General features: G+C 32.9%; 2 protein-coding genes and 1 long non-coding RNA gene across 11 annotated transcripts; 2 read left to right on the forward strand and 1 right to left on the reverse strand.

The window, feature by feature from the left end:
• The first annotated feature begins 4,132 nt into the window (after positions 1 to 4,132).
• LOC106423389 (cis-3-alkyl-4-alkyloxetan-2-one decarboxylase) lies at positions 4,133 to 6,341 on the forward strand. Its single transcript, XM_013864166.3, has 11 exons — positions 4,133 to 4,391; positions 4,459 to 4,513; positions 4,592 to 4,748; positions 4,815 to 4,884; positions 4,954 to 5,080; positions 5,157 to 5,224; positions 5,303 to 5,383; positions 5,474 to 5,551; positions 5,631 to 5,786; positions 5,860 to 6,012; positions 6,100 to 6,341. The coding sequence occupies exons 1-11, from the start codon at positions 4,239 to 4,241 to the stop codon at positions 6,181 to 6,183; spliced, it is 1,182 nt and encodes a 393-aa protein (XP_013719620.1). The 5' UTR covers positions 4,133 to 4,238; the 3' UTR covers positions 6,184 to 6,341.
• BNAA04G07220D lies at positions 6,225 to 9,474 on the reverse strand. 4 transcript variants are annotated; one of them, XM_048773331.1, is made up of 15 exons: positions 9,239 to 9,474; positions 8,680 to 8,802; positions 8,527 to 8,589; positions 8,323 to 8,424; positions 8,152 to 8,226; positions 7,963 to 8,081; positions 7,782 to 7,883; positions 7,585 to 7,701; positions 7,437 to 7,502; positions 7,288 to 7,354; positions 7,165 to 7,218; positions 6,988 to 7,077; positions 6,847 to 6,900; positions 6,721 to 6,776; positions 6,225 to 6,619 (listed from the first exon to the last, which is right to left on the reverse strand). In XM_048773331.1, the coding sequence occupies exons 1-15, from the start codon at positions 9,266 to 9,268 to the stop codon at positions 6,538 to 6,540; spliced, it is 1,200 nt and encodes a 399-aa protein (XP_048629288.1). In that variant the 5' UTR covers positions 9,269 to 9,474; the 3' UTR covers positions 6,225 to 6,537. The 4 variants fall into 4 exon arrangements, with proteins under 4 accessions (XP_048629288.1, XP_013719617.1, XP_013719618.1 ...); XM_013864163.3 differs by having other exon boundaries at positions 6,721 to 6,762; positions 9,239 to 9,468; XM_013864164.3 differs by lacking the exon at positions 9,239 to 9,474 and adding an exon at positions 8,926 to 9,194 and having other exon boundaries at positions 6,721 to 6,762.
• Positions 9,475 to 10,115: 641 nt separating this feature from the next.
• On the forward strand, positions 10,116 to 12,181 carry LOC106423335. 6 transcript variants are annotated; one of them, XR_007333925.1, is made up of 7 exons: positions 10,116 to 10,141; positions 10,551 to 10,660; positions 10,747 to 10,794; positions 10,884 to 11,052; positions 11,124 to 11,284; positions 11,597 to 11,774; positions 11,877 to 12,181. It is a non-coding gene; the product is annotated as an uncharacterized LOC106423335 (long non-coding RNA). The 6 variants fall into 6 exon arrangements; XR_007333924.1 differs by having other exon boundaries at positions 10,118 to 10,141; positions 10,506 to 10,660; XR_007333923.1 differs by lacking the exon at positions 10,116 to 10,141 and having other exon boundaries at positions 10,191 to 10,660; positions 10,884 to 10,994; positions 11,597 to 11,790.
• Positions 12,182 to 13,844: the final 1,663 nt, after the last annotated feature.

The following is a 13,844-nucleotide window of genomic DNA, read 5'->3' on the forward strand; positions in this document are numbered from 1 at the left end:
ATTAATAATAAATAAATTTTAACTATAGATTTGAATTTTATTTTTAGTTATAACAAAATCTGTTGAGAAAAATCTAACAAAATCCTACTAAATTTTAAATAATTTTTATTAAATATTACATTAATTAATTTCGTAATTAAGTAATATAATGCTTTCATTTAAATAAATTATCATCTACCACTAAAACGGGTTCAAATTTGTTAATCATGTCAGATTTTTTTTATATAAATGAAGTTATTAACATATGTTAAAAATTTATTTCTACAGTTATATATTTTCAAAAATCAAAATGTGAAAAATATTTTTATTTGATTATTTGAAATTATGAAAACTTGAAAACGTAATAAAAAGGTAAAATGTATAAAACAAACTCCTATATTAATAAAGTTATCTATATTAATAAAGTAATAAGAAACCTAAACAATAAAATTAAAAAGTTATAAAATACATAACACTAAGATATAAATTGTATATTTAAATTTATATAATAATATTAAAATTAAATATTTATAAAATGAAAATATACCCGCACGATGTGCGGGGTAAACTCTAGTTTAAATATTAGATGATAAGGAAAGAATAAGAAATTTTAACGTTAAAACTCTTCAACTAAGTTTGTTTTGGGTAAAAACCCCCAAACTAAGTATTTAAAGAAAAACCCCATAAACTAACTTTATTTAATGAATTAAACTCTAACAAGTCATAATTACCATTACTACCAGTAAATCTTTAGTTTAGGGGTTTTTACACTAAGTAAACATAGTTGAGGAATTTTACCATTCAAAATGAAAAAATTAAAAATATTATAATAGGAGGATAATTTTCAAAATACATTTTATAAATTAATGTATAAGCTTCTATAAATAACTTAGAACCTCTTATAATAATTTAAAACATCTGATAGCCAATATAAATAATTTTATAAATGTATTTATAATTTTATAAATGTTTTATAATTTTATAAATGTATTTATAATTTTATAAATGTATTTATAATTTTATAAATGTATTTATAATTTTATAAATGTATTTATAATTTATAAATGTATTTATAATTTTATAAATGTATTTAATTATTTATAAAGCATTCATTGAATTATTAGACATTAATAGTTATATGATACTTTATATACAAATATAATTCTTTCTATACGAGAAATAAAATCATTATATCAATTCAAATAAACATTTTTGTTTATTATTTTATGTAATTTATAAATATGTAAAAAAATTGATCGCATCATTACTCTTTCATAGTTTCAACAATTAGTTACGATAAATAATTATTTCTAATATTATGTAGATTATTTGGAAAGTGATAATTGAATTATTCTTTCCTTTTAGATATAATGAAAATAAATAAAATTAAAAATCATCGGTCAATCAAATTATAACAATTTGAAGAGTTCATTTATGATCAACACGTAATAAAAAATCATTTATGTGACTTCTCAATCAATATATAGTAGAATTTATATGTTTATAAATAATTTATAACATTATATAAATAATTTTAAAATTCTGATAAATGTATTCTGTAAACAACGATAAATAATTTCAAAATAATATTAATAAACATGTTTAGATTTTGTAATATTTAAAATAGTTACTATATAATTATATTGGAATACAATTCATCAAGTAGAGTATAAAACTATTATAATTATCCATATAAATATCAAAAAACCAAATAAAATTTACTATAAACAATCCTACAAAATTGTATCAAACCCTATTAACAACTAATATTATTCTTAGCTGAAAATAGAAAGATTTATCCGGCCACCAATTTTGAGTTATGAGTGTATATCTGATGGAAGTTTTTGGACAAACATTTTAGGAGAAAGCGTTTTAAATGATTTGACAAATCTTAGCTTATTTTTTCTACAACAAACATTGTAAAAGCCGGATAATAGTTTTGTTAGCTAAAAATAATATTACTATATGACTATTTTAATATTTATCCTTAGACAATTTTTATTTTAAGTAATGTTAGTGATATATTGTGTTTTGTATATAATTAATCATCTATTTTAGTCATTTTAAGTGTTTAAATATATATGAGCGATTTGCATGAAAACACCCAATACTTGAAAATTTGTAAATTATGCATCATTAGGAGTTACATAAGTAAATTTTGCATACACATGGATTTGGGGTACACAACCAGAAGTTTTGAACCAAAAACAAGGAGAAATCTGCACTATTGTAAAGTTAGGGGTCAAATAGAAAATATGCAAAAGAGCAGGGATAAGTTTCGCAAAAACAACAGAAGATGGATCCTCAGCTGCCCTAAGCTTGCATCGATCGAACTGAGAAGACCCAACCGCTCGATTCATCATGCTCGAACCGCAGCACTCGATCCAGCCCAAGATGGACGAATCGATCGCTTACTGAAGACCATTATGCTCGATTCAATCCTCTCGGCTTAAGCTTTACCCCATGTGCCCACAATCGAATGGTGGAGATGTGACGGTGGCGAGAAGAGAAGATCCAGACACAGCAGTGCTTGTGTATGGCGGAGATGCGGTCACGACGGTGGGACGGAGACACATGCGAGACGAGACAACAAACCGGCCAGCAGAGCACTGATGTTTGGAAGAAGGCGTAGCTGCAGAGGAGCAAGCTCGAGCTCAATGGTTGACCCATGATGATTATATAGTGGGGGCAAAAACAATTAAATCACCAAAATTAGCGGGAGCATGTAACAAAATATAATCAATTTACTTGATAGTAGCTAAAAATCCAGGAAAATAATTTTTTTTCCACAAATAAATTGGGGTCATGTGACCTCCTAGACACAGCCTAGCTCGGTTTGTGGAGAAGTGAGACACGCGTCACGTCTATAACAAAAGACTTTCCACGTGGACAATGCGGGAGAGACTCAAACAATTTTTTATATAGTTAGATAATACTTTATAATAATGTATTATTAGTTCTCTATATTAATTTAGGCTAAATTATAGAAAATAGTATATGATAAAATATTCTCGACAGATGCTATTGACAAGCATGTTTTTAAGAGCATGCCCAACGGTGGGTATACATCTTAACAATAAAATACTAATAGTTTTAATATTGTTTGTTTACATATTTAAAGTTGAACTCTTAAACCAAAACTAGCCATTTAAACAATGACAAGTGTCTTAGGGAATTTTTACGGAGGTTCCTGTACTGCCTATGTTTAGGAACGAACATTTCTAAAGGTTTACCTTTCTCCAATTCTTTGAATTTTTTATCATTTTATTTTTTTTAGAAACTTTTTCTCCGTACTAGCGTTATTAGCGTTGGAGTTGGCCTAATGTTGTTCCTTGCAAAATTTTCAATTATTCGATATTTTTCATGCAAATCGCTCTTATAGCTTAACATCTTTTCGTAGCTTAACAAATGTAAACAATTATCTTAACAAATGTAAACAATAATATATAGCATTTGACTACATACTACTTTGCATATCTTTTATATAATGTTTCGGTACAAAAGATGAAAATGTAGGGAGACAAACATCTATTTTGGAATAATAAAATCTCACCATTGTCCATTTGATAAAACTTTTTATAGTTTGGTGTATTACGTAGTAAAAGTTAAGCGTTTAATCGACCTTATATTAACAGATCATCTGTAGTAAAGCCTCGTACCACCGAAGCCTGGTTGCCTAATTCCGATGACTGAACTTATTTTACCCAAAAAAAAAAGTTAGGCGTTTAAAATGCACATTTCTAGTAAAATAAAACCAAACAAATAATATAAGAATATCAAAATTTATTTGTTTGATTTTATTTTACTAGAAATGTGCATTTTAAACGCCTAACTTTTTTTTTTGATAAATGTGCATTTTGATATGTTATTTATATTATTTTTTTTAAAAAAGGAATATAATTGTTTTATAAAAATTGTGTTAAAATAATGATAAATTTGAGAATTCTTAAATTGACGAAGCTACAAATGATAAATTTGAGAATTCTTAAATTGACGAAGCTAATTTTTTTTTAAAATAATAAAAAAACGAGATTTTCACTTTAAATTTTTATAAAACAATTATATTCCTTTTTTTTTCGTTTCACAAAAAAAAGTTATACTCGTAAGAGACGGAAGGAAAATATTGATGTCTCCGTCACGGCGAAACTGGGGAAAGCCAGTCAACCACATAAAGCCTATCTCAACCTCGAAGCAACGGTTTAAACCAACCATTCACTCTCTCTCTCTCTCTCTCTCACACATATCAGAAGAAAAATATAATGGCTGTTCATATTCATAACCCTAACTTTTTGCACACTCATCAGCTCCGATCATCTCTTACATCGGCCTCTGCATCACCTGCTTCATATCACTTCACCAGATATTCTCCTGCAAAACATCCCGGATTCATCTGCAAGTCCAATAACAAAGATGTATGATCGAAGTCAGTTTACTGAAAGATAAAACATTGAGCAAAATAATTAACTCGTTTCTTAACAGGACTATCTTATTGATGCTCCTGTGTCTGCTGGAGATGGATTCTCATTCAGTGGAGGTTTTTACCCATTCTTTTAATCTTCTTCTTCTTGGTTTAGTAGGAAAAGAACAAATAATGATGGTTTCTTCATGGCAGGGAAGTATTCGGATCAACCGAGTCCATCAGATGAATGGTTAAAGCAAGGCAAATGGGTTAAAGCTCACAGAGTTGGTGGATCTGGTGAAGAAGCCAAAGATCCCATTTTCGGACTAACAATGGGATCTAGCTCTCAAGCTTCAAAAGATGTTTTCAGGTAGGATTACAAACTTCTCATCTCTTATCTTACATTAGGAGGACTTCTGATTTTTGGTTTCCATAGGTGGTTTTGTGTAGAATCTGGGAAGGTAGACAGTCCTCCTGTTATACTCATCCATGGATTCCCATCCCAGGTAAATAAATAAAATCTTGTTATCTTGAATAAGTTTCAGATTTTGAGCATGTTTTTATTTTGTGACTAGGCTTACTCTTACCGGAAAGCTCTTCCCGTCCTTTCAAAGAACTACCGCGCCATTGCTTTCGATTGGCTAGGATTTGGATTTTCTGACAAGCCTCAGGCTGGATATGGATTCAACTATACATTAGACGGTAACATCTTGTCTTAAACCTCCCGTGAACAGACTTTTTTTGCTTGATTTTATCACAATAATCTGCGGCTTTTCAGAGTATGTTTCGTCTCTTGAATCATTCATTGATGAAGTTACTACTACTCAGGTCTCACTGGTTGTGCAGGTAAATAGTATTTCTCACTTTTAACTAATGTAGCAATATGTCAGATATGTTCAGTGTAAACTTGTCTTTTTTTATCAGGGTTACTTCTCAACCGCTGCGGTTAAATACGCAAGAAACCGACCAGAGAAGATCAAGAATCTCATACTCTTGAATCCTCCTGTAAGGAAGGGATTTTAAACATAAAAATTGAAACGTAACATTTTCTTCTCTTCTTTCAAACTAACTTTACTTAGTTTGTTGCCGTTGCAGCTCACTCCCGAACATGCTAAACTTCCATCAACCTTGTCTGTATTCAGCAACTTTTTGCTCGGAGAGATTTTCTCTCAGGTTTGTTTCCGTCAAACTTGCTTCTTACTGTTTTTGATCATATGAAATAAAATCCTGGCTTATCTAAAACCACCAATAGGATCCTCTGAGAGCAAGTGACAAGCCCTTGACGAGCTGTGGTCCTTACAAAATGAAAGAAGATGATGCGATGGTTTACCGAAGACCTTATCTTACCTCAGGTTCTTCTGGCTTTGCACTCAACGCCATCAGTAGGGCCATGAAGAAGGAGCTTAAGGTTGCTTACCAAAACCAAGGTTTGATGATATCTAGAGGAAGATTGGAATATTCTTATGGATTTTCCCTGACAGGGCTATACAGAAGAAATGAGGAGCTCACTGATGGATAAAGACTGGAAAATCCCGACCACCGTGTGCTGGGGACAACGAGACAAGTGGCTGAGCTATCAAGGAGTTGAAGAGTTCTGCAAGAGTTCGGGCCATAATCTTGTTGAACTTCCAATGGTACAGTCTATTATTTCCTTGTGTGCCCATGAGACCTCCATAAACAGGAAAGCTACCAACATTAACCTATTTTTATCTTATTATTAGGCTGGTCATCATGTACAAGAGGATTGCGGAGAAGAGATTGGGGGACTAATCTCAAGAATCATAAGCAAAGCTGCTCTTATCTAACTAGGGCGACTTCAGCAAGAAGATAGAGAAACACACAAAGATGTCATGAACAACCCCATTTGTTAAAAGAAAAAAAAACTCAAGTTTTATTTCACAACCTTTGTGTATTTCCAGTGGTGCGTACATATATAAGTCATTAGTAAGATTTTTGTGCTAAACTTTGAGGCTCTATAAACTGAGAGATAGAAGAATCACCAAAGTAGAATCTCCAGTATTGGTAAATTCTATGTATACCTCCATTAATTGGTTAACAGCATCCAAAGATCTCTAGCTGTCATCTCTCCGTGTCTTTTGCCTTTCTATGAATTGTATAATTTGGTCCAAAACAAGAAATCCTCTATGGTTGGAATCGGTCTATCCAGCACTCATCGTTCTTGACGGCATTTCTCCATCTGTGTTTAAAAGTCTCCAGTTCGGCGTAGGTCTGCTTCCGAACCTATGTAATAACCACTTTTTAGCCATATAAAACAGTCTATGAACCTTAAGAAGAGACTGCTGATATCATATTTTCAAATACCGGACTGGTTACATGTTTACCTCAGATCTAGCAGATGACATTTGAGAAGTTGATGATGGTTTCTGCATGACAACAGCTATTAGACTATAACTGGATATCTACTGAGAGAGCGAGCAATTACAAAAAAAATGTTTTGAATTGCATACAGATTTGTCTGAACTATCCTCAGTCTTGGTCTTATCAAGTTGTTCCGAATCTATCTGCTTATATGCAGTAACTATTGTTACTTTCCAAATAAAAATAATAAAGGCTAGGCTAAAGGATTGGCAAGAGAGGCAGTATCAAACCTTATTTTCAGCCGAACCTCCTAACGTAGGAAGACCAAGATGGAGTATATACTCGGAATCAACAATGCCGATGTTTTTAGTTCGATCACCCTATTCAACGCAACAACACAGTACTCTCAGAAAAGAAAAGAAAAAACAACACAAAGGATGTATTGGCATGGCTTAGTCATAATTTACCTGAGCGCAATATCCAAGCTGAAAGTCTATACCCCATCCATGGTTTAAGTCATTCTGTAAAAGAATAAAACAGTTCAAGTATACAGATGGTGATGGTCTTCACCATCAAACGTAATGCAATACCTGAATCATATGCCATGCACACCTCCAGGCTGCTCTGGAGAACACAGGAGCCATCATTTCGACAAATCTGTATGTAGGTAGTTTTTTTATGAGTTAAATTATCTAGTCATGCTTTTCACTGAAGGAGACAAGATAGTCAGTGTTCATACCCCGTGCAAGGAGGTCCAGTGCTATTCTCGTTGCACCTAGCCTTACCAATGACTTTGTATGTTCTCCTGGTACACATAAAGGACATTGCAATAGTATACATCAAGTGATCATCTTAGATAGAAAAATATTGGAACATGAGAGAAATACCTATGTACTCTCGATTTGTTGTCTCGTGAAGTAAGTTGATGATGCACTTCAGACAAATTAGGATCAAGAGCTGGTTGCGATATTTCAAGCCCTTCTTCTCTAATTATTGAAACATACCTGATGATAGCATAATACTTTAGTTTCACATGTTTACTAAATTATAAAAAAAAAAAAAGCTCTTTGTCTGACAATATTACCGTGTAGCATCAAAATGGTCAACACCGAGATCTTCATCCCATAGAAATATGTAAGAATATGCTGAGACAATGTCCGGGTGTAGGAAACGCTTTGCAAACCACCTAACACGAATTAAAAAAAAAAAAAACTGTACAGCCAAATGCTATTATATCAGATTCATGAGTCAGAAAAGATAGTTACCACTTGGTTTGGTTTACAACAGAAACATGAATAGCAGTTTCACTCCACTCAAACTCCTTCCATTCATCTACGGTGCCATCATAATGGAACAGCATAACGACAAACTCACTTGATGAGAACTGCCACAAAAGGAAGGTGGATATCACATCAAACTTGTTTCATAACCAAGAGGCAATCTCTGTGGTTTACCTTCTTGAGAATCTTGTTGACACTTTCCTTTTGTTTGATTCCGACTGCCATAGCCAATAAGTTCTGTTTTGGGTTCTGAGGAAAAAAAAAACAAAACAGAAAATAGATTCTCAAGTGCGGTAAGAAATGTCTAAAGAGAAACTTGAGAAATAGCTGGTAACGGGTAAACACCTTATTTCGTTTTGCGCCCCATAACGGTCGCATTTCCAAGTCAGATGTACTTGCAACAATGCCTCTCGGTAGCGTCTCGCTTCCAAGAGGCCTAAGTTGTGTCTAATTCAACAAAGTTACATGAACAGAGTCATCAATATTCAGACAGGCAAGGAAACTTGTTTATGTCCATAAAAAACTAGAGTAATCAACGAACCAACAAACCTTGCACATTTTCAGTTTTCCAAGATTTAGTCTAATTATCGAACTCCATGCCGAGATATTGCCCTGTCAATAAATTATAACCAAAACAGTTTATACTCAAGATTTAAAATATGCTTAAGATATTAAGTCTGAAGTTACAGAAGAAAGTTATACTTGTTTATAGTCTACTGTAATAAACGCATTCCCTATAAGGAAAACTACGGCAAGCAAGAACACGAAAGTGAACAAGCGACGAAGAGACGAGCTCTTTCTTTTCTGGTTCATATTTAGTGATACCTGAAAAAGCAACAAAGAGAAGATCAACAACAACAACACTAAACTCACAGATGACAAGAGCGAAAATGATCTCATTTATCAACAGTGCCACAATGTGAAGATTGTGCATCTCTATACACATACTTCGCTGTCTGACATTGCAGAGCTGCGGAAGAGAGAACTAGATCAAATAAGCACAAACCCACTAACTACAACAAAAATGACTTGAAATTCCATGGTTTAGGAAGCTTCATATCATTCAATGTTGACAGAAAACTTCAATTGGATCAAGCTATATAAAACTAAACTACACAACTTTTTCTTTCTTTTCTTTTTGCAATTCCCTGGAAGTCCAGAAGACCTTGAAATGGCAAGACGTGAACAAGAAAAGAAAAGCACCAACTCCTACCGATGAAGCAAAAGAAAGAAGAGCAATATATAGAAAAGAAAAGCTTACGGAGCTCAAAGTCTTGGGTTTCTTGTTCATACTTCAACAGCAGTGGTGGCCATTAGAGAGGACGAGGAAGCCTAACGCTGTTTCTTTAATTAAATCAAAACAATTAAATAAATGCGACTCATAGTGTTAGAATACCCTTTTTCGTTAGAAAGACACTAAAATTTTTGCTAAAAAAAAACACAAATTAATTGCGATCCGTCAAGTTTGGTTATGTATTGTTTCAGTAAAGTACCACTTTAATTCCGTAAAGTCAGCTTCGAATAAGAAAAAACTGGGAGTGGAAGCAATCACTTATAAGATGGTCAATAAGTCAACGTTTTTAAACAAAAAATGTGATATCTATCCTATACTAAAAGGAAGATATGGAGAGATTCTAGCATGTCCACGTCCTTAAAAAAATCATCCAATCAGGAGATTTAAATATGCCACATCATCTTTACTTAGCCAATTTTTTAAAAATACGGGCCTCCTGCGTTTGGGCTCTTAAATCTTCCGAAATCAACTTTTCGGACCTCATATCCGACCCAGGTTAAAAACAGTTGACATACCCTAATCTTCTAAAATCGTCATAGAATAAACCATCTTCTTTCATCTTCTTCCAATCTTCGTTACACATCCTCTATGCAATCAATCGTTTGCTTTAATTCCCTCTTAATGATTTCCTTTGGCCTCCTCTCTTTCTCATTCTTTATAAACTCTTTCTTTTTAGCTTTTTTAGCTTGCTAAGAATCAAAACCCGAAAAGCTCATCTCAATAAGCGCAAGCCATGGCAAAACCCAACCGATAGTCACCTATTCAACCAGAAATCTCCTCTCCTCTCGCTTTGTATTTCACATCTCACCCGAAAAACGCAGAAAAGTATGGAACTTTATTGGACTTGAAATGGTCATCATGGACGAACAGGTTTGTGTCTTTAACCCAAAATTGTTTCTTTAAATTGATATCAATTTTGTGATTATTATCATCTGCCATAAAATTGAACAGAAGAGGCGTACTTTAGCTGCCTTTCATTTGTTTATAATTAGATCTTTTGTATTGAGTGTGAATTTATTTATTTAATTTGAAACCAAGAAGTCCAACTAATCTGTGGTTTGGTTCATGCTATTTGTGTTTTCTGTTCTGAAGTTTTTTTTAGTTGCTTGCTTAGATTTCTATAAATCGCTTCCCTCTGTAATTGTGCATTGTCTCAACATTTAAACACATGATAAAAGAAGTAGCTATCTATGAACTCAGTAGGTTTGATGGTAACTTTTGTTAATTTTCAAAGGCGGAGGATTTGCTGATGCATAAATGATTTACAATATTTTTGAAGTTAATGACATTGGAAAGACATGCTTCGTACTATATAGCTTATGCTTTTCACATGGAGTTCAAATCTGAGGTGGAAAACACCACTGAGATCTTCAGTCTCAGAATATCTAGGTAATGTTCTCCATCATGGTCCTCAACGTAGTTTCACAGTCAGCTTTGTGGCATGGCATGATTTAAAACTGTTAAACTTTGTGCAGAAAGGCAGAGTCTATGGAAAGTTGAATGATTCTTACGAAAAATTCATGGTGAGAACTATGAGAATATCCAAAATATCATTTACAAACTTTACCCAAAAAATCTAACTTATTTTGCAACTCACAATGGTATGATGCAGCGCATTCGAGGGACCTTCTCCTATCTACACTGAAACTACATGACTGGAGGAGAGCGCAGAGGAGAGGATAAAAGAAAAAAAATCTTTACCTAGAAAATGGACACATTAAAGGTTTCTACTCTTTGCTTACTCTTTTGAAGGTTTTGGTAGACAAAGAAGAATTTATAGCGTAAGTTGGCAAATTTTGAATGTTCCCACAATAAGATGTTTCTTCGCCGACTTCTAATTATGACATTGCAGACTGGGAATAAGAACTAAACCATCTCATAATTATCAACTGCTCTGCTGCTTAATGATGGCTGTGAGACTAAGAAGTAGGAGTATGATTCATTCACGAAAACAATCATGAAGTGTTTATTTATCAGCTTCGTACAATGAACATCCTCCACTAAATTCCATAAGTGAGTTTATCTCTTCCTTTCACAACAATTCAAGTTCTTAAGTTTTTATTATTTGAACATTTGTACATTTCGTTTATCATGTTTGTCTTTGACTTTTATGTCGTACACTGTCAAACATTTGTAGACATGACCTTTTATTACTAAGTTCTGTTTCTTGGTTGCAAGTAGTGAGCTTACAGTAGCTCATAGAATAGAAGCTCAACTTGACCGAATCCAATCTTTAAAACAAATTATTGCTTGATGAATCCTTCCTTTGCTGGATAATGTTACACTAATTTTTATGCTAAATAACACTTAGTAAACGTGTTGCAGAATCTAGAAATCAATAAAATCAATGAGGAGAAAAAAACATCAATGGACAATGGTTGCTGAGTATTCTGCGGAAGCCATCTTAAGAAGGGTCCATGCTCTACAAAACGATGATTTTATGCCTCCAATTGAAGCCATCCTTGCTCCATTAGAAGCTGAGCTTAAGCTTGCACGATAAGAGGTATTTTATGTTCTTTGTAAGTTCAATTTCTTGCTCTCTAACTTCATATAGGAATATGTAAAATTGATGAAGTCACTGATCAGCTGCTTTGTTTTTGCCTAGGTTGGGAAGGTTAAAGAAGATAAGATGGTTTTGAATCGTATAACTTAATCAAAATAAGCTGCCTTACTTAATGCTGAGAGGACTATTGGATGTGCCCTGGCAAAAAGCAGTGATGATTGATGATGTTAAAAATAGATGTCATGAGTTAATGAAACAAAAACAAATCTGACAGGTTCTGTAGTTATCTTAATTCTTTGTATGTATTCTCAACACGCTAGAGATAGGAAATCTCCCAGTACAACTATATTATGACGATCAAAGACAAAAGTTTGAAAGCTGTTCTATTGTACTTGCCATTACCAATATTCATTTGTGTACAAATATATGTTTTGTCCTATCAAGAGTGTTTTTTGTAATCAACGTATAAGGACTCAAAAGAGAAAAATATTGCTTATAAATAAATAAACAATGGCTTTACAACTTAAATAAAGTTGGTAAGAAATGCGTTTTTAGTTGAAAAGGCCTTATGGAGCCTTCGATGGAGAATGAACACAAATCTCGAAAAGTGAAGAGGAATTCGCTTGAGTGAGAACAACAAGAACACCATTGCACTGCGGGAACCACCGGCTGGAGGAGAATGGTCGAGTATGCTTTCACCAGACGCATTTGAACATAGAAGAGAGAAATAGATCAGGAGGAAACGGTCCCGCCGACGTCAGCTCCAGTTAACCACCGGACGAATTCTAAGGTGTGCCAATACCAGTGGAGAAAATGAGAGCGAGACTGAGAATTGGAATATTTCAGCTCTACGGATCATATTAGTTTTCAAAACTAGAATCATGCAAAAGAAGGAGTCGTAAGAGTGCAATACACTCAGAAGAAATGGTATATGGCTAATTTAATTCTTCCCATAATGTTTTGATTGATCTTTAGCTTGCTATCTTATTTTCTAATCTGATTCTTTTGTTGTCTGGTTGTAATTAGCAGCTCGGCCACAAAAAAATTAATCACCTTAAATGACCATGGCTCCCTTTAGCTTAACATTGGTCATCTTGATCCTGATGCTATCTACTCTGGCCAGTTCACCACACTCCCCTCTGAGTATATGTCTGTGTCCAGATTTGACATATAGCTCTCAACTAATCCACTTTAGATTACTTTGTCATCATCTCAAATCTCGAATGAGTCTTCCATAACTGTATTTAGCAAAAAGAATGATTGTGTTTCTCTTTTAATGTTTTCATTTTTATGAAACATAACAACAATGATACTTAAAATGTTTGTTTAAGTAATTTTTTCTAATTAATTATTTGTATTAAAACAGTCGTGGATATGAAACTATTTTACTAAATGCTTTTTCATGTTTTTGGCAAAAAAATACTTTTTCATGTTCCACCGTCTCACTTATCAGTCGTACACATGTATCTATCACCTGATTTCTTTTGTTTAGTTGAAACTATTATAATATTAAACTAATCGTACTTTTATCATTTTAATCAAACATAAAAGTTTCAACTGTAACATTGAAATGCACTTCACAACTAAATTCTTTAAAAATGGGGATGAAAATAATGAATATGGTTCACTCAGCTATTCTTACAAATCAAGCATCTAAAATAGGAAGAGATATAACAAAACACTATTATCAATAGATTAAAGTATATGAACCACAAAACATTAAAAAAAACTTATGGTTCAAATAAAACTATATTATTAATTAGATTATATATATAACAAAACACAAGCAAAGATAAAAAAAAACTGAAAATTTAAACCAAAATAAACATGAAAAATGAGTATTACATGCGACCAGAACACTAAAAATGATCACATAACAATTGAAGAAGAATATATAAAACAACATTCTCATTTTAATAAACAGAGAATATCCAGAAGTAGTTGATATACCTTTTTGCTCAAAAAAAGAAGAAGTTAATATACCTTTAAAAGAAGAAACAACAATTAATCAAATATCACTGTTTTTTTCTAACAATAGTCAAATTATATGAAAGACTATGGTACCGGTAT

The sequence above is a fragment of the Brassica napus genome, unplaced genomic scaffold, assembly GCF_020379485.1.
Source record: "Brassica napus cultivar Da-Ae unplaced genomic scaffold, Da-Ae ScsIHWf_2384;HRSCAF=3082, whole genome shotgun sequence".
NCBI lineage: Eukaryota > Viridiplantae > Streptophyta > Magnoliopsida > Brassicales > Brassicaceae > Brassica > Brassica napus.